Here is an 18,954-nt window from a genome sequence, read left to right as displayed (position 1 = left end):
GCTAAGGCCCTGATCCCGAGAATAAGAATGACATCAGTGGTGCTGCTTCTAATTAGACTGCTGATGCGTGCAGAGCTACTCCATCAGGTATCTTTATGGGTCTGGATGCCAAGGAAAGTGTGGGGAAATGTAGAGAATGTGTGTGTTTTCTTATTTTCATGTAGATGAAAACAAGGGGAATCAAAGTCTTAGGCTCTAAAATCTGAAGATGCTTCAGGCTGTTCTATGAATAAAACCACCACTGCCTTATTTTCACAGTGAAAAAACACCTTGGGGGGGAAGGATATTTTTGTAGTAAAGTACAACTTTTTACGATGCGTAGCAGTGTAAGTGCCGTTTCATTATTGGGTAGGTAGGTGGGTGAGATGGCAGGATAAATGACTGGGTTTGCATGGATGAGTAACGACCCAATTCCTCTGTTGAACTTCGGTGTGATTCTTTGGCAGACTAATATTGCTGTGGAGGCTGTATTAATTTGTATTTGCATACTATGGGGATCACTTTCCACAGATCGCCTTAATTCTGTGTCTGAGATTATGCTGAATCTTCCCCGTGGTGTTTATTACCTCCTACTGTATTTGCTCAGGAATTCTGCTCAAAAGGGGGAGTTCTCCTTTGCTCAGGGAGCACAGGTGCATGGTGTGAGGTAAAGCGGTTGATGTGGAAAATGAAGAAATCCGCATTCAAACATACTTTTTTTTTTTTTTTTTTGATAATGGGAAGTTTAGGATGTAATTTGGTGCCCAACGTAAGATAATTTCGTTTCCTGCTAGAAGGACGTGAACTGAACCGCAGTATGTGTTAGCTCTTTCTAGTCTTTGGGAAGTATCAAAGTTAGGGAGCTGGAGGGATAACGCCGGGGGCTGAGACTAGGGAGCCTGCAGTTTTATTCTTGCCCTGGCAATTACGCGCCATGTATGTGGCCAGAGCATTTAACTCTTAACGTGCCTCAGTTTCTCTGCCTGAAAAACAGCGAGTTACGCGTTATGCATAGGGAGCCTGTGCAGCACTGTAATTCCCGGTTGTGAAATCGGCTTAGATTTCTTGGAGAGAAGAGTTAAATCGTCGCAGGGCACCGCCAGCAGTGCCACAGGCGGGATCTGGGCGCAGACACGTCCCATTTCCCAGCTGCCAGCCTTGCAACGCTGCCTCCCATCTTCATTTCCGAGCCCGCCTGAATGCAAGCGAGGACGCGGGCGGGAGCCGGGCGGCCGCGCAGCCCGGGGCTCCGGCCAAGTCGGCGCAGCGGGGAGCGAGGAGCTCCCCGGAAAGCCGCCCGCCTCCGCGGGCGAGGGGGAGACGGCGGCGAGCCCCGACCCGGCAGGCGGGAGCCCCCCGCGCTGGCTGCGGGGCTCCGGCCAGGCCCGCGAAGAGTTAACGACGGCTCCCCCGGGGCCGCCGCCGCCGCCTCCCCACCCCGGCGCTACGTTATTATTATTATTTCCCCCCCTTCCCTCGCCTTCCAGTTTTGGCAGGGGATTAAAGTAGCTCCCCCCTGTGGCAGCAGTGACCCAGAAACGAGTTTGATTCACGGAGTCCTTCCTCCATAACAAGTACAAACGTCAGTCAGAGGGAGTCTGTGTGTGTGTGTGAGAGTGAGCGCGGGTGCGTGCCTCTGTGTGTGTGTGTGTGGCGCAGGGAGCCGCTCTCCGCGCCCGCTCCCCGGCGCCGCGCCGAACTCATGAGGCGGCCCCGAGCCCTCCGCGCAGGGGGAGCCCGGCCGCGCCGCCCGCCCTCGCCGCCGCCGCCGCCTCGCCCTCGCCGCCCCGCCGCCGCCGCCGCCGCCAGCAGGTAACCGTGCCCGCCGCCGCCCCGCCGCCGCAGCGCCAGCCGGGGGAGCCGCCAGCACAGCCATATTTGATGGTTTTTTTTGTCGCTCCGGAGGCGGCGAGAGAGCAGTTTCGTGCCGAAGGTCGCTGCCTAGTGGAAATAAGATAGTACGTCATTAACATGGCGCCAAGAGCCGTGCGGCTCGGTACGGGGCGAGGGGAGGCGGCCGAGTTGCGGCTCCGCTATCCCACAAGCAACTTGTGCCGGGCTGGGGCGGGCGGGAGGGACGGGGCGGTGGGAGGAGGGAGGGGAGGCTGTGCCGCCGCTCGGCGCGGCGGGCCGGTGCCGGCAGCGGCGGGCGGCTTTTTGTTCCGCTGCGGGCTCCGGCGCGGCAACTCAGGACCGCGCGGCTTTCAAGGTGCAGCGGCCAAGTGAGCTCCCGGCTGAGCCGAGCCGCGCTCCCGGCCCCGCGCCTCGGGCGTCGCTGCGGGCTGCGCCGCGGGGGGCGCCCGGGGGGGGGCACCGGCGGGCATCACCCTCCGCGGAAAGTCGGAAGCGTTGGAGCAACTTGGTAGACAGATGGCAACGGCAGAGCGCAGGTCCTGCTCGGATATTGATGTGTAGGAAGGGGGCGGGGGGGAGCCATGGCCAGTGTCTGTCACCGTGTCACCCACATATCCACGGGAGCCGTCGCCTCTCGTCGAGGGCGGGGAGCGTGTGCGTGGGGGAGGAGGTGTTGGTGTGCAGGAGCAGCTTTGTAGTTACACCGATCCCCCCGGTCGCACTTGGCTTTCGCTTGTAGGGGGAAAAAAAAAAAATGCTTGGAAAGCATAAAAACTGCTCATCGGTGAAATTAAGCAGAAGTTGCCTTTCGGAGCGGGAGAGCCGCAGCCGGTTAGTCGTGTGCTCGACGGGCGCAGGAGGGGGTGCTCAGGGGCACCGCTGGCGGGGGACGGCGGCGGGGCGGGCTGTCATAGGTGCTCCGGTGCCGTGTCCCCCCTCTCCCCCGCCCCCCGAGGCGAGCGCACGGTGTCTCCTGCCGGAGAGCAACTTGCGGGAGCCCTGAAGTGCACGTGTTGGAGAGCGTGTGCGCGGGGGGGAGGCGTGCGGAGCTGCCCGGGCCCGCCGGCGAGGGAGGGCGTCCCTGCCGCCGGGCCGGCGGGGCAGCGGCCGGCAGGTGCACGGCGGCCCCGCAGCGCCCTTACCCCCGCCCCGGGTTGGGGAGTTGAAGTGCGAGAGCGGGGCGCCGGCAGGAGCGGAGGACACGGCGGGGCCGGGGGGGGGGAGGCGGTGTAAACTTGGGCAAGGCGCGGCGGGACCCCCTCCCGCGGCTCGGCGGGTGCCTCGGGGCAGGACGTTGCTCTGCCGGCCTCCCGGGGCGGCTGCGGCGCGCCGGGCTGAATCGGCGTGGCCGTGCCGGAGTTTGTTGACGAGGGAACGGAACGTCACCGGCGGTGTCGAAACGCGAACGTAACGTAACAGAACAACAAGCGCGGGGGAGCGGCGGCGAACGCCTGAAGTTGCTCGGGCGGCAGTCAGGGTAGCTCAGCGATTTCGCTCTTCCCTCGGGGCCTGGCAAGCGAGACGGGTCTGGGCTGCGGCGTGCCGGAGAACCGCGTTCTGTGTGTGTAACGGTCCGTCCTCGGCCTCCCGCAGAAGGCGAGTGCGGCTCTAGCGATTATTCCACTTGCTGAAATTAGACAAAGCCGCCCTGATGCTGCTGCTGCTACCCTGCCCGTCACTGGGCTCGGGTAGTCGCCTGCTCGGAGGATGGTTTTTATTATTACTATTTTTTTTTTTTTTTTTTTTTTTTTTTTTGCTTTTCCCTTCCCGTTCGCGCCCGCCAGTTCATTGCTGATAGGCGGTAGGGTGTTCATTATTTTGGGGAGGGTGGAGGCAAAGGGTGTTTGTTTGTTTGCACCGCCTGCTGGTTGGTTTCCTGTGACAAGAGGTGATACACAGTTTCCAGAACTGTCTGGGAGTGGGAGGAGAGACAGACACAGAAAATGAGCTCAAGTCTCCTCCGTGCTGCTGCTGCCGCTCAATCAGCCAAACCGCCGTCCCGTCCCGTGTCGTCCCCCGCCCTTCCCCTCCAACCCCGATCTCAGCGTGGAGCTGGGGGCGGGTGGGGAAGGTGCTCTGGCCGTTTTCGGCAGTGACAGGGGTTCGGGGCTTCGGGAGCGGAGCCGGGGGCACCAAGTTTGATTTGCAGCCGGGTCCGAGCGGATTGGTGCGGCCGGCGGCGGGGAGGAGCGGGAGAGGGAGCCGGGAGGAGGAGGAGGTGGGGGCGAGCCGTGCCGTTTCAAACGGAAAGCGGCGGCCGTGCCGCTGCCCAGGAAGGTGCCACCCCCTCGGGGGAGGTGTAGCCCGGCAGCAGCCGGGCAGGGAGGCGGCTCAGTCTCCTCTCCCCGCCGCTGTCCGGGTCTCGGCGGCGCCAGGAGCCCTCGGCGCGGGCGTTAACGGCCGGCGGGCGCCTGAGGCGCCGCGCGCGTGTGGGCAGCCGCCGCCCGGCCGGGAGCTGAGGCGGGATCGCTGCGGGAGGAGGAGGAGGAGGGAGAGCCGCCCCGGAGCCGGCGAGCGTGAGGCGCCGCTTTTGAATTTACTCTTCAAGCCCCGGCTCCCGCCCTCTGGAAAGGCGGCCCTGAGCTGGCAGCCGTTGGCTCGGCGGGTGGCGACCGCTCGTTAGGATCGGTAGAAGCGCCGCTCACCTGTGAGACGATTTCAGAAAAACCCCGCTTCCCGGGCGGAGTGCGTGTCTCTGACTAACTTCTCCCTCGGTCTCCTTCTTTTCCTTCAGCTGACAGCTTTATTCCAAGAAAGTTTATTAGATTTCACCCGTAGGTGAAGTCCGTGGACTCTTGAGACCTGTCAGTCGGTCCAGTAAGAACTGGCCATGTGTGACATGCAAACGACTGGTTTGTGCGGCTGCACACAAGCATTAAAAATAGATTGCCTCTCCTTGGATAGCTGTTAGGTAGTATTAGAAATTACGGTAGCGTTTAGCGACACATCTTAGTTGACATTTTAATGTTAAAGCGGGAAGATGCTTTTATGCTAGCCCTGTTTTTTCTTTTTAGAGAAAGATTTAGCTGTGATTGGGAATAATTTCTTTTTTGAGCAGGCACTGTCTTTTAAGTAAGTTAGAGGCTGCCCACTCTTACAAACCTAAAACCTTCATAAAAGTTATGCCAAAATATGCTTGTTATGATTCTATTTCTAGAGGTTTCTCACACTCAGTGGGATATTGTTGAAACAGCAAGGGTTGTACGTTTTAGTGGCAGGATTTTCCCTCTGGCTTCAGATACCACTCGCTCCCTGCTTTTGAGCTATGTTTAATACATATGTTTAAAATAAAATAATAATAATAAACTCCCCTTTCTCGTCACAGCTGCAAATTTCCCTTCCAGCTTCTCTGGTTTCATTCCCAATTCACAGAATAGAGTAAAAAAAACTTCCAGTCTTTCCTCAAATGTTTTCTCCATGTGGTTAGTACTACTGCTTCGCGCTCCTGTTTTCAGCTGGAGCTGACCAAGCTAACAGCTTTTTCTAGATGGAAGAGATGAATTACAGTGGGTGCAGGGTGGGTTGAGTTAATTCATGGAGCCCAATTTATCACTGCTCAAGATTTTGGGCAGTCAGTTTCACCAGCACAGTTTGGGAATAATTTGCTGCCACTGCCCAGATTGTAAGGTAACGTTATGAGCTGACTTGCACAGGTGCATAAATGAACATGTGGATTGCTGAGAAGTGTTGGGGCTGATACGTCCAAATTGCGCTTCTGCCTTTCCTTGTGAAGTTTTGAATAGGTGCGCTGAAGGCAGTAGAAATACTCCTTGTGGAGAACAGTCTTGGCCTTGGAACATACTTTTTTGTTTTGTGAGACTTGGAGGATTTTTTTCTGCAAATTTAAGGTTTGTGGCTTTTTTGTAGTGTGGACTGTGCTACATAATACTGTAGTATTTCATTTAAGAACTCTTCTTGTATCTTCATGACTATAAAATGTAGCTGTTGAAGGTTTCATAGGCGATAAAGAAGAATTATAAAGTTTTAGATGGATGGATTTTAATAGTATAACTTCATTCTGATGTAGTTCCTTTTTTTTTTTTTGTTTTTGTTTTTGCTTGGGCATAGAAGGAAGAAACCTTTTTTTTTTTTTTTTTCTTGCTATGTCAGGTGTCAGTTGGTGAAGACCGGGTTGGTGTCATAACAAGCTATTTAAAAGAAGTACAGTAGTAGAAGCCAAATGTCTTCATCTACTATCCATTTCGTTAAGAGTATGTCACACTTTACTTCCATTTGTACAATAAGTGTTTTGAAGCGATTTCTCGTGTACTAGAGATAATTAGGTCCTGGTTTCATTGCAGTTACTGGGCTGCTTTCAGGAGAAGCCAGTTTTTCGGTTTGTCTTCAGGGTGTACATCTGTCATAATTCTGCTTTCTTCCCATTCTGTCTCTGCAGCTGTTCAGTGCAGTTTATTATAGTGACATCCGTTAACACGGTTACAGTTAATTGTCTGTCAGAGTTTGAATTATGCACTCTTTTTACCCAGAGGTTTATACAGCCCTTTAAAGCACTTTAGTAAGAGTTGTGCTATGTAAAACCTTTGACCTGAGGATGTAGATTTTTTCACGTATAATTTTTAAAAATTTGGTTCTGTTTAGCTATTTGCATAACAAAGACTGACACACTTCACATCTTTCTCTTTGATCATCTCTCTACTTGGGGTCAAACTGAGTGAAAAAGTATACCATGTTCTTAACTGTGCAGTAGTAGCGTAAAAAGTTCTGTGGTGTGTCGCACATGGATGTACGTGTGTGCACACTGCCACACCGGGGTAATGTCTGGATTTCTGCTCTGAGGAAGCTAGGAGAAAGGATTTGGATTTTTTTTTTCACTCGTACCTGTGTAACTCATGGGACTTCAGTGTGGGAGGAAAAAAATGAAAGGAAAGATTTTAGCGTTGCTGTCCAGTGTGGTTTTTGGGTCTTGTTGGTTGTTTTGATCTCTTGCAGAACTAAGAATGCAGGAGCACGATAATGCATACTGGTAAAAATAGTGAGTTTGCTGTACTGCGTCATGTTGCTTATTCTAACCTACTGCACTGCATCTGCCAGCGAATACTGGGAAGTAGGCAGAAATGTCTGTATTCCTAACTGTATCTAGCTATTTGCGTAGACTTTGATGTTTGTTGCTCACCTCTACAAGGATATGTAAATCCAAATGTTATTTTGTGGCCTGACATTGATTATATTGGATTATCATCTAGTAATTTCATTTGCATAGCTTTTTACAAGTATTTTGAAAAAGGCTTAGTGCTCTTTTCAAAATACAGTAGCCAGAAGAAGTGTTTCAGGCATTGTAATCTTGCCTTTAAAAACCATCTGAGCAATTGTACAATGTAAGTCCGGAGGTGCGTTTGTACGTTTGAAGTTTGTACCTAATCAACGAGTAAAACCCAGAGCTTAGCTTTCAGAGGTAGCGTGATGAAAAAGGATGGAACAGCCACTGGTGACGTGTCTCTGTAAAGCACAGTGCCTTCAGCCTCTGGAGCAGCACAGCAAAACGCGTTGCAACCTGTGCCAGCCTCACCAGTACTGCCCCGGTATGGGTAGCTCATCTGAGGGTGCTTGGTGGCTAAAAAGTCATGGCCTCTGCCCCATCTTTGCCATTGCGGTGGTGTGATTGCACAAAGTGCTCTTAGATACTTTGTCAACCCTTGGAAATGGGGTGACATTGCCAGCAGAGTTACGGTGGTTTCTATAAAGCTGTGTTTGCTTGAAGGCTGGCATTTGCCTGAGTCCACTTTAACCCCTCCCAATAAATGGGTAAATGTTATAATGGAGTTCTCGGGAGAAATAACTATCAGTGTGCTGTGTGTTGGTCTGTCTGATTTCTGAAAGGGTGATTTTAACATGAAGTAACAATCATCTCTCAAGGAAAGGAAAGTGAAACGATGTACAAAAGTCACTGGGTTATTAGGAATTTACATGTGTCACTGAAAACTCAGGGAATGTTTGGCTTGGTGATGCAGCAGCCTTTGTTACATGAGGGCTGCTGGACTCTGTTGTAGCTTTTCAAGTGTTGGGCTTACTGTGCAGGCGAACGGTGTATGGGCAAATGCCCTTTTGGGGCTTGTGTAAGAATTTGGGAAAAACAGCTGTAGAAATGTTTGTGATAGAAGATACAGGCTTCAAAGGCACTGCTTGGTTGGCTGCTTCCTTGCTTCAGAGAAGCATTCATTTTGCAAAGGGGTTTGGGAAGTTGTTCTGTGGCATGTGTGGGTGCAGTGAATGTTTTGTGGAAACTTCTGGACTAAACAGCAATTATGTGGTTGCGTGCAGTTGTTGGGAATTGAACTCAGTAACCTGGGTGGTCTCTTCCTGTCCTGCAAGTGTTGCAGGCTGAGTGCATAGTTTTTACTTATTATTGGTATGAATCTTAAATCTTAGCTTAAATATTTCACCCTTTTTATGCTTCCATGTGAATTCTCTTTGCTTACAGGCATAGTGATCATAGCCAGTTTGTACTATTAAACTAGCTGTCGCACAATCAGTCTTGAATGAACCTGCCTCCACTTCTGACCCATTGGAATTGACAGACGTACTTCAGTTTCAGAATGTTTTAATAAGATCAGAGTTGGATCAGATGCATTGTATATGCACCTGAGTATATTAAGTGTATGTCAAAATACAGTCAAGTGAAAAATGCCAACATTTTCATGACTGTGAAGAGTGAGAATTTGAAAGAAAAGTAATGTTGCTGGCACTCAAATCTCAGATTAGGAAAGGAAAGAGAATGAAATAAGTAATTTTACTGAAAAGTTTGATAGTTTTTTCCATCCTGCCTTTTTTCAGTATAAAAGTACCTTCTTATTTTTAGTTAAGGATGTCCCATGAAGAATGAGTTACTATAGTTGTTTTGTTGGTTTGGTGTTCTTTTTTTCTTTCCTTGAAGATTAGAAAAGCATTACTTGAATTCACAGTATTCTCTAAACTTGCTGGGAAAATGTGTATGTCTGTGGTTGAACAGGGAAAGCCTGCACCTTCAGTCTGCACCTAAACCATCACTATCCATAATCCGTGTTTATTTTTAATGCAGTTCTTGCATGACTTTGAGGTCACCATCACCTGATAGAAACTGGTAAGTCTTTGAGACAGAGGCACTGTGATGCCCTTAAGAGCAGCAGCATTTCAATCTGTGTGGTTGTAATTCTTATTAGCTGTTCTAGTGTTCTCCCTAGAACGTGTGTTCTGAACTGTGGATATGAACATCTGGTGGGAACAGTTTAAAATAATTTTAGAAGTTGAAAAAAAGCTGTTTTATTACTTCTAATGACAAAAATTCTAGGGAGTTAATCTTACGCGGTTTGAGACTTGCTCTAAGAAGCCAAATGCTGCTTTTCCATCTGTGATTTAGCTCCCCGTAAACTCAGGATAGGTTCAAAGATGGGAAAATGAGATCTCTGGATTTTAACTCTTTTTTTCACATGCACCTATAAAGGAATCTTACAGAAGCATCATCAAATGGGGTATTTTTTTTCATGATACTTTTGAGAACACAGGCTTTTCAATGTGGCCAACTTCAGAAACCTGACTAGAGTGGACAAGGAAATTAGCCGCCTTATCTAATACTCTGTGCTCCCGGACAGTGGCTGCTGTTCTGGCTTCTCTTATCTCCTGAAGAACTGTGGAGAGTGCTTGAATTGGGAGGTGTGAATACCACTCTCTCCTTTAAACAACAACAAAGATGTTTAGTTTGGTTTTTAAAGACATGTGGTAGGAAGGAGAAGCTTCTGGGTCTTTCCTTATTTTGTGAATTTGCAGAAGGTATGGCTAGGAGAAGATGAACTCAAAATACACTTATCCAAAAAGATGTGGAGGAGCAGAATTTCAGATTTTATTGTTCATTGCAGGCTCATGAGTGTGTCTCAGTGCATATACGCTGTGTTATTTTGCTTTACAGCACATAGTACTTTTCAGACTATGTGGGAGCGAATCAAGAAGTTGAGGAGTTTGACCAGGAATATACAAGTTACATCTCTGAGTGTCCTAGTTTCAGCTGGGATAGAGTTAACTGTCTTCCTAGTAGCTGGTACAGTGCTATGTTTTGAGTTCAGTATGTGAAGAATGTTGATAACACTGATGTTTTCAGTTGTTGCTAGTAGTGTTTAGACTAATGTCAAGGATTTTTCAGCTTCTCATGCCCAGCCAGCGAGAAAGCTGGAGGGGCACAAGAAGTTGGCACAGGACACAGCCAGGGCCCCTGACCCAAACTGGCCAACAGGATATTCCGTGTGACGTCCCGTCTAGTATAGGAACTGGGGAGTGGGGACGGGGAATCGCCCCTCAGGGGACTAGCTGGGTGTTGGTCGGCGGGTGGTGAGCAATTGCACTGCGCATCATTTGTACATTCCAATCCTTTCATTATTGCTGTTGTCATTTTATTAGTGTTATCATTATCATTATTCGTTTCTTCTTTTCTGTTCTATTAAACTGTTCTTATCTCAACCTGTGGGTTTTGCTTCTTTTTCCCAATTTTCTCCCCCATCCCACTGGGTGGGGGGGGGGGGAGGAGTGAGTGAGCGGCTGCGTGGTGCTTAGTTGCTGGCTGGGGTTAAACCACGACACTGAGATAATTAATTTTTCTGTATTTTCTTACATATCCTCTTTAACTTTGTTTATGGGAGATATTTCCATTCTAAGTGAGTATGTTGTATATTGCTATTGTTAATATTTCTTTCAGTTACAGGAAAAGTATGCAAACTACTAGAAAAAGTACCTTACAGAATAGGTATTTATCCCCCTAGTCTTGGCCTTGTAGCAGCTGATTGATTTTTCAGTTCTGTCTTATCCTGTTTTGGATCTGAATGTTGGCTTTCTGTCTTTATAAGTGACCGTATCAGAACTTGGCTCTGGATCTACTACATTTATCCCAGATCTGTATTCAGATGATTTTGATGGGCCAGGCTGGTCTGTGTATTGATTCATTGGCAACATTTCCATCTGCCATACACACAAAGTTCTAGTCTGCTTCAAAGCAATTCTTTTGGAGCGAATTCTTCTAGCTCTGTAAGAGGTTGTCATTTATGATTCTTTATTCTCTGGCATGAGACATTACATGTGAACCTTCACTCTGTGAAATGGTGACAAAAGATCTTGAAGCGAACCATTCAGTTTCTCTTTACCTTTAGTGAGCAAAGTTTTCAAAGACAGCCATACTAAGTCCCACTCTGGAAAGTCACTCTGTGGGAAGGAGGCTTCCCCCCACCTCTGTTTGCATGTACAATATGAAAAAGGAGGCAATCTTGCAATGCTTGGCCTATTACAAGTATATTAAGTTCACTGGAAGTGTAAAATACAGTCTCCGGTTCAGTTGCTTGTGATTTGCTAGTGACGGTAAAATTAATTTCCTCAAAAAAAAAAAAAAAAAAAAAGCTTATTTCTTTTATATGAATCACTTTTGGAAGGGAAGATATTTTTGTGCTTTTTTGGAAATAGTGTCAGGCTTTGGTTAGGCTTTTTGGGTTTCCTTATTTTGGGAATTAGTCTTATAAAAGTTGAAAGCATTATTGAGTTTATTACAATGAGATGTGTTCTCAGTGAACAAAGTTGAAGTAGTTAGCTGCATACTGAAGGGTCAGTGAAAAGAGTTTTGTTGAAAGGTTTCTCGGAAATCTCAACTCCCATGAAAATGAGGAGGTTAGATTTTCTGCACCTACCTAGAAGGAAAAAAGTATTTTGGCATCTGTTTTCCAAGTCTGTGCCCCAGGGGTATGTATGAGGGCTTTTCTGCTAGGAGAACACCCAGACCTTGTTGATACCAGGATTGATATGTGGTAAGCAAAGACTCAGGGGATTTGATGTGCATCTAGAGTCCTTGTCAGTTTAACTTACGGTGGATATGCCTTTCTGCACTTGTCATGTTTTTTTCTGCTCTTCAACTTACAGTTTTTAATAGCTTTTTACATGTAAATGCTGACTAGCTATTTACAGCTTCCTTAATTTTTCTGAATTTGGTTTCATTCCACAGAGAATACATGCAAAAATACCAGTGCTCTGTGAATAGCAGTTAAAAAGATACAGAACTTTTTGCCTTTACATCACCAGTTCATGTGCAGTTGAACTCAATATTAGTAGAAGTCTGGCAGTTTGGAGGAGCTTCTGTGTAATCAGTTGGTGGTCTGATTCCTGAAAGACAGTTAGTGTTAGGCATGGTGCTGGAAATGTGCCTGCAGGAGGAAGCAACTCTCTTACCTTAGAGGGTGGTGCCTTCCAGTGCACAGATGATGCATGTTTAATGTTTAGTTAATCTGGGAAAACTTGGCTTGCTACTGCTGATGTTTCTTTTTTTTTGTATGTAAGTGGATGACTTTAGTCTTTGATTTCATAAATCTGGCACTTTAAACAGGAATAAAATGGTGCCAAAACATACTAGCCAAAGTAAATATTTACACAAGCAGTAAAAATGTTATTGTATTGCAAATCTAGTGTCAGAATGGGCAGGGGAAGCTAAGTATGTTGACTGCAGATATTTAGTGATTTTAAGACCTCTCAGAACAAAATACACTTTTGTTTTGGGGTGAAAGTGTTGGTGGGGTTGTCATTGGTGCTCTCCAGTTTTGTTCACCTGCTTGTATGATGACTGTCTAATTAAGCATCCTCCTTGAGATACTCACTGCTCATATTTCAGATGCTGTTTAAAGTTGTTTGTTTTCCTTCGTGTGTTGTAAATCCTCGAATGCCATCAGAAACACAACTTGATGACTGTGTATTATTATCTTGGGTTAAGTGCTGTCTCATTGCTTTGCAGGCTGCCTGCTGTTTCCCGTGGAGATCATGAAACGACGTCGGCTTCCTAGCAGCAGTGAGGATTCTGACGACAATGGCAGTAAGTGCTCCTTTGTTGTAGAGTGCAGTAGGTTATGAGTTTGAAAACACGTTTTAATGCAGTGTTTTATGTGACAGAGGCATTTTGCATATTGGTTGAACTGGTAGAAATGTGTATTAATAAGGATCTAGTTTTGAACTCAAGTCATTCTGAGCACAGGTGGGCAGTAGATTCAGGATCCCTCCACTGTATTGATCATACAGTGTTAGTTAGTAAGATAAAACAAGAGAAAAAGTCGGTCGTCCTCTTGAAAATCTTTGCAAGCAGTATAATTTATCATTACAAGGACAGAACTTGCATGGAGACATCTGCTAACGTTATCCACAGCTTATTATTTAATAGAAGTTTGCATTAGGATTTTAAAATTGCTTCAGTGTTCTCATACTTTCTCATGCAATGGAAAGGTATATTGCTTCAAACTGAAGTAGGAAAGATTGGTGGTGCATAAAAGTTGTTTCTTACTTCATTTGAAGATTATCTTATTTGAGGAATAACTTTCAAGAATTTGAATTCAGTAGATCAGTTATTTGGATACAGAATGTATTTATTTTTTTTAACTGTTTCTATACTGACATAACTAACACTGAGCCCTGTATGGTATATTTATCTCTTGTGTTTGGATTTGAGGGATTGATAATCTTTCATTTAAGCAGGAAAAAAAAAAGAGGGAGGGGGATAAAATGGCAGTTTGGGAAATGTGCCAAGGTGTTTTATTTGCCCAAACAAGCAAGTTGATTGTACTTGACAATAGTACAGCTTAGCCAGTTGTCCGAGAGATTTTCCTGGTTTTAATTTGATCTGTCTGGGTGCACATCTTCAAATCTGAAGTCTTTTGTGAGACTTCAGTCTGAAATGTAACAGAAAATGGTCAGGGAGGTTTTCCAGGTGCTTTTGAAAGCTTTATTCCGAGAACCTTGTGTTGCACTGTGGCCCTGCATAGGTGACTACTTCACCTGCATGCGTTTTTTAGGTGTAGCTGTCCTGCATGGGAGTCTGCTCAGGCATGGCCAAATCTGCACCTTAAAACAACCTTAGGCAAACTATTGCTGAAATGAAGGAGTGATAAAAGGATTGGAGGAGGTGAGAACTAGCAAGCTGATTAGGAGTTAGTCCAAATAAGGTTTGGGTAAAATCTTACTAAAGAGGTGTGGGATTTGGTTTGTTTTTGGAGAGCTACCTGCAGTTGGGGGATTTCGGAAGAAAAAAATCCTGAATCAGACCTGTTTTTTCTTGGTTAGAAGTTTATTTGGGGTTATAAAAATTTAAGTCGGTGTATTTCCTCAAATGTGACATGTACTTCCCCAAAATGAAGATGTGTTTTTACTTGTAAAATAGACAAGTAGCAGCAAATGTGATTTCTTTCGTTAGAATTTTGCTTTACCCTTTTTTCATTCCCTAGCGGCTTTATATAATAGTGTTTCTTTTTGATAATAGTGTTTATTTTCACTCTCTTATCTGTTTTTTTTTTTTTTTTTTTTATACTCTGATCCCTTCATGTGCCTTGTGTTACAGGCTTTACCAAATAAAATATGAAGCAGATAATCTTGGAATTGAAGTTCTGAAATAGATACAATTGACTGATCTATTGCTGATTATAATGCTTGTTTGTAATGTCATTTGATACATAACTATCTGGAATAGAGCTGTTGACTTAACTGAATTATGTTTTCCAAAAAAACTGTATTTTCATCTGTTCCATAGATCAAGATCTAAGAAAATGAGTTAGGAAAAAAACCCCAAACTCTTGTCCTTTTAAGATCTCTCTATTTTAAAGTTTAATTAATATGAATAACTATTTGTTGAATAATTTACATGGCAAAAGGCAGTGAAATTTGTAAAGTATTTTCAAGTATTGTTTGAAATACATACCACTTCCCTTTCATTACACTTTTTTTTTCCTTGACTTGATTATGTTTTTTGCCCCTTGTGAAGTTACTGGGCAAATTCAGATACAGGTTCCTGCATATTCATGCTGTTATTATACACATGTTCAAAAAGATCAAGGGTTAGTAATCAGAAACGGAAATAACATTTAAGGGATGGTCAGCGTCTCCAAGCCTTTTTGTCATTCACTCATCCCTGAGAGCAATGTCTGGCACTCAGGCCCTTTCCCTCCACTTGTCCTGTTACAGGAGATACCAGTACTTCTTTGCAACTGTGTTTGAATGTCAAGGGTCTCCCCCTACAGGTTTCACCTTCATTTAATCTTTTCTTGTCTTTAGTAGAATTGCTGTTTACTCTCACTATTAATTTCTGTATTATCACTTTGTCAGTAGTATCTCCGATTCACGGTACTGATACTAGTGTTAGAAAGGTAAGCAAATTTTGTTGCCTAAAAAAAAAAAAAAAAGATAAAAATTTCTTGGAATTTCTGGGCTTCGTGTTGAAGGCTTTAAGTTTTTCGCTAGCTATTTTTCCTTCTCAGAGTTTCCAGAGGCAGAAAACAATTAAATAGACTATTCTGAGCACTTCAAACAGCTGTCTTCTAATTGAAAAGTTGAAATTTTAATCAACACTTAGTTGGAATCCTATTGCCAAACATCTGCTTCCCTTCAGTCAGTGGCACCTCTTGACCCTCCAGTGTGCTTCATGCATTCCCATCATACTGAACTCGATAGCCCTTCAGCTTAGAGCTCAGCACTGCTCTCCCTCATTTCACAAGGTGAGGATTGGGCCTCCAACTGTTGGGTTTCTTCAGTTCTGAGGTTGTCATACGGTGCCTTAGTAGACTGTGTGATCAGGCATCTCAGATTCATCATGAGTGTTACTGGATCAATGTTGTTGGAGTAACCTGAATGATGAAGCTTGTCTGGGGTAGACTCCAGCGTGTAGACTAGTGCCACCTGGAAAATATTTTGGCGTGAAGAAATCGACATTTTATTTTATTGAACTCAGGAACCTGCATATTGATAAGGTAATTATAATGATGCTACTAATAATGGAATTTATCTAAAAAAATAAATGAACATACAAAGATTGTTTTCCATTAGATCACTGAACTGAATCAGTTTCCTTGGTAGTCACAAGGTGATAGAAAAACAAACCTCATACCCCAAGCACTAAAAATGTATTATACTGAAGATACAAGCATATCTGTAGCTCTCCAGAGGAAGAGAAAGGTGCCTCTTCTTTTGTGAGATGAAAGAAGGGAGAATCGTTTTCATTTAGGGGTGAAATATGGAACAGAATAACGCTTAACAACGTAGCTGCAGTCCTAGAGAACATACGTGTATTTACTGACTTATGTAAGGTATTTAGTGTGGGCGGTTATGTATTATTTGCAGTATTTTAAAGCCTTGCAGCTTGAAGACAGAACCTTTGCTTTTCTCATCACTTCTATTTTGCCCTCTGACTTGATTCTTTCCCAAAAGCTAAGTGCAGACTTCAAGCCCCCAAAAGTGTTTATTTTATGTCCTTCAACTTAACTACTGAAAATTGTTAAGCTGTGTGCCCTTAAAATCAGAATTCTAAATCCTCATTTAGACATGGGGCCAAGACAGCGTATTTGAAGCACTGAGCAAGAGGTGTCAGTGGAAGTTGTGCACAGCAGTTCTGCGGTTAGTCCCTGGATATCTGAGTGTGTTCTCAGAGATTTCATTTTCTGAAATTATAGGTCACTTTTGAACATTCTATCCGTGAAATATAATTGAACGAAAAATGGCTGCAGGCATAGTTCTGGATTTTGAACTTTTGTCTAAATACGGAGGAATGGTACTGGGAGAGGCTTGGGGAAGGGTTTAAGATCATTGGCACCTGAAAGTAATCCTTTTTTTGTCATCTGGCAGCTTGTTAGTTTCTGTCCCTTTCCAGATAATGTATTACAGCAGCTATAATAGATATTAAGTAAATTAGTAATGTTTACCTCAAACTCATCTATGTCCTTCTTATCTGCATGGCTGGCTAGGGCTTTGATAGTTTTTAAGCAATTTTTGTTACATTGTATTTCAGCTTGCTCCTCCATTGCAAAAACTACTTCTCTTTATGATTCCAGGTCTTACTCTAATTAAATGTTAGATACTGAAGCCGTTTTATTTTTCCTGCTCAGTGTTTGACCTTACTTTTTAGCCTCCTTGGTCTGTAAATCTGCAAAGGTGGTTTGTGCTGCATGTTCCACGTGCTTTGTTTCCTGGTGAGATAAAGTTGTGCAGTGGAGTAGTTTCCATTTATAGCTTCAGGGCATTCCTTTTGCACAAATTGCTTGGACATGGGGGCAGATTGTGTTTGAGGCAAGATCTGAAGCTCAGACAGTTGTATTGTAGGGAGCTTGGGTGAAATCCAGGTCCTCCTTGATGTCAAAGAGAGTTTGGTCACTGTTTTCCATGAGCAAGGAATTCAGAGCATGATCTTCTTCACACTTTACTTGCTCCCATGATGCCTCTTCATTTATTCTTGGAGGGATTATCAATTCATCATAATCCTACATGCAGAATGTCTGAGAGAAGAACTGAAGACACTTGCAGATGAAAAACACTTCTAAGATTTACAAGGTTTTGCATCAGTTTCGAGAAATGAAAGATTTAATACTTATGGATAATGGAATATAGTTCTGTAATTTAGATGGACCCTTATTCTATCTTTGCTAAACAAATGTTATTTTAAAGTTAAACATATTTTGCCAATATCCATCGCTCTGACTGAATGATGGGGATCTTAGATTTAGAAAGGGCTTTTCATCCCAGTGGATTCCTGCTGTGTTTGAGATGGATCCCAGAGTGCCTTCACAAAGATTGCCGAGTATATAACCTTAGGTGTGTATGTCATTTACCACAGAATTGCAGCCGCCGCTGGCCTGAAATGTGGCAATTACTTAGCAGCACGCGTAATACTGTGCAGCATTTTATGAAAAGGAAGTGAAGAATATTTTTTGGTTTTCAGTTGAACTGGCTGGTAGGTGAGGGATGGTGATTAAACAACAGAATGTAATGTAGTTACAGTGCTAGAATTTGGGCAAAGCAGCAAGTTTAGTGGTCACTACTATGCTTTTGAAAAAGGTTTTGTGGCATTTGGAGTGATGACAGATGGTCAGAAGTAGCATCTTACCTGAAGGTTAGGCTCACTGGGGCAGGGTGACTTTTGGTCAAGTTGTTACGCTTTTGAGCACTCTTCCAGAGTGATTTGAAAGACTTACCAGGGCTGATAGGATATCACATCTGAGGAGGGGACATCACATAATCATGACTGTTGTTTTTGGAGAGGCACATTTTTCTTTACAAGACTGCTAATACTGAGTACACCTAACTCCACTGGAGCTTTAAGGCCTGACAGCATCATGTTACCAACCTCTGAATGGTAGCTTGGGAGGTGCTTAAATTGACTTTGATAACCTGTATTAAACTTGTGCTAAAGCTTTGTATGCTGTTATGGTAAAACATTGCTACAGTGGGAGGCCTTGGAGCTAGGGAGCTGGAGTGGCTCTTGAGTCTTGTGATTAAAAAATAAGATGGAGTCTAGGAATTCCTCACTGTTAGAAGAGTGACATGTGCCTATGCATGGCTATGTGTGTGTTCTTTGAGATTATAAAACTCAAATGTGTGCTGCTGAGAAAAGGGATGATAGGAGGGAACTTGTATTGAGCTGCTGTGGCAGGGAGCTGCAAAGACTGTTCGTTATATGTGTCAGATACTGAGCAATTGTGCAACGTTGTAAAGCACTGCAGAGATCATATGGATCCATGCATTGTTCAGCAGCTGCAATTGGGTAGTTGTCAAATGACACTAAATTTTTAGTAGGATCGGTGTTGACAAGAGATAAAAGGCTGTTGCTTTTTCTGTTTTGATCTTGAACGAGATTATTGTATAATAATACGCTATTATATAAAGATAAGGAAGATAGATGGGCAAATCCTCCAGCAACAGAAACACAAGAAGGGGAATTTGGCTATGTGAAATGATGTTGTAGGTTGTGTTTGCATACATGCTGCTTTCTCTGTGATAAGGCTTGGAGAGTTCTGCACAGACAGCTCTTTCTGTACCTAACATAATGGAAAACTGCCCTTAGAATAGTCTACTTCTGTTTTCTCTGTGCTGGAATTTGGTTCTAGACATGGAGTTATGTCTAAGTGACACGAAGCCTTACTGTAAAGAGTTGTGGGCCAGGCACTAAATGGGGAGACTGAGCATCTATGTTTTCTCTTCAGGCTGCAGATCTTTCTGACAGTGTGTTGGCAGCAGCACCTAGTTGGTCTCAGAGTGAGTTGAGGAACAGTATAGGCATCTGGAAATGCCAGTGTTAAGCAGAAGTGACAGCTAGACATACATCCACGTCAGGGATGTTTTGCTCTGTTGTGCTGCCTGGTG

The 18,954-nt window shown here is 44.8% G+C and overlaps 1 protein-coding gene across 9 annotated transcripts in view; it reads left to right on the top strand.

The window, feature by feature from the left end:
- The first annotated feature begins 1,539 nt into the window (after positions 1–1,539).
- Positions 1,540–18,954, top strand: part of JADE1 (jade family PHD finger 1) — a 46,753-nt gene continuing 29,338 nt past the window's right edge. Inside the window, exons 1-2 of one of the 9 annotated variants that reach the window (XM_030018301.2) lie at positions 1,540–1,561; positions 12,581–12,658. In XM_030018301.2, the coding sequence (XP_029874161.1) occupies positions 12,607–12,658 (52 nt within the window). In that variant the 5' untranslated portion in view covers positions 1,540–1,561; positions 12,581–12,606. The other 8 variants (XM_030018042.2, XM_030017855.2, XM_030018123.2 and 5 more) reach the window with 8 other exon arrangements.

The sequence above is a fragment of the Aquila chrysaetos genome, chromosome 1 (assembly GCF_900496995.4).
Source record: "Aquila chrysaetos chrysaetos chromosome 1, bAquChr1.4, whole genome shotgun sequence".
Classification (NCBI taxonomy): domain Eukaryota; kingdom Metazoa; phylum Chordata; class Aves; order Accipitriformes; family Accipitridae; genus Aquila; species Aquila chrysaetos.
Note: the sequence above shows the minus strand (reverse complement) of the source record. Positions and strands in the feature narration are given on the sequence as shown.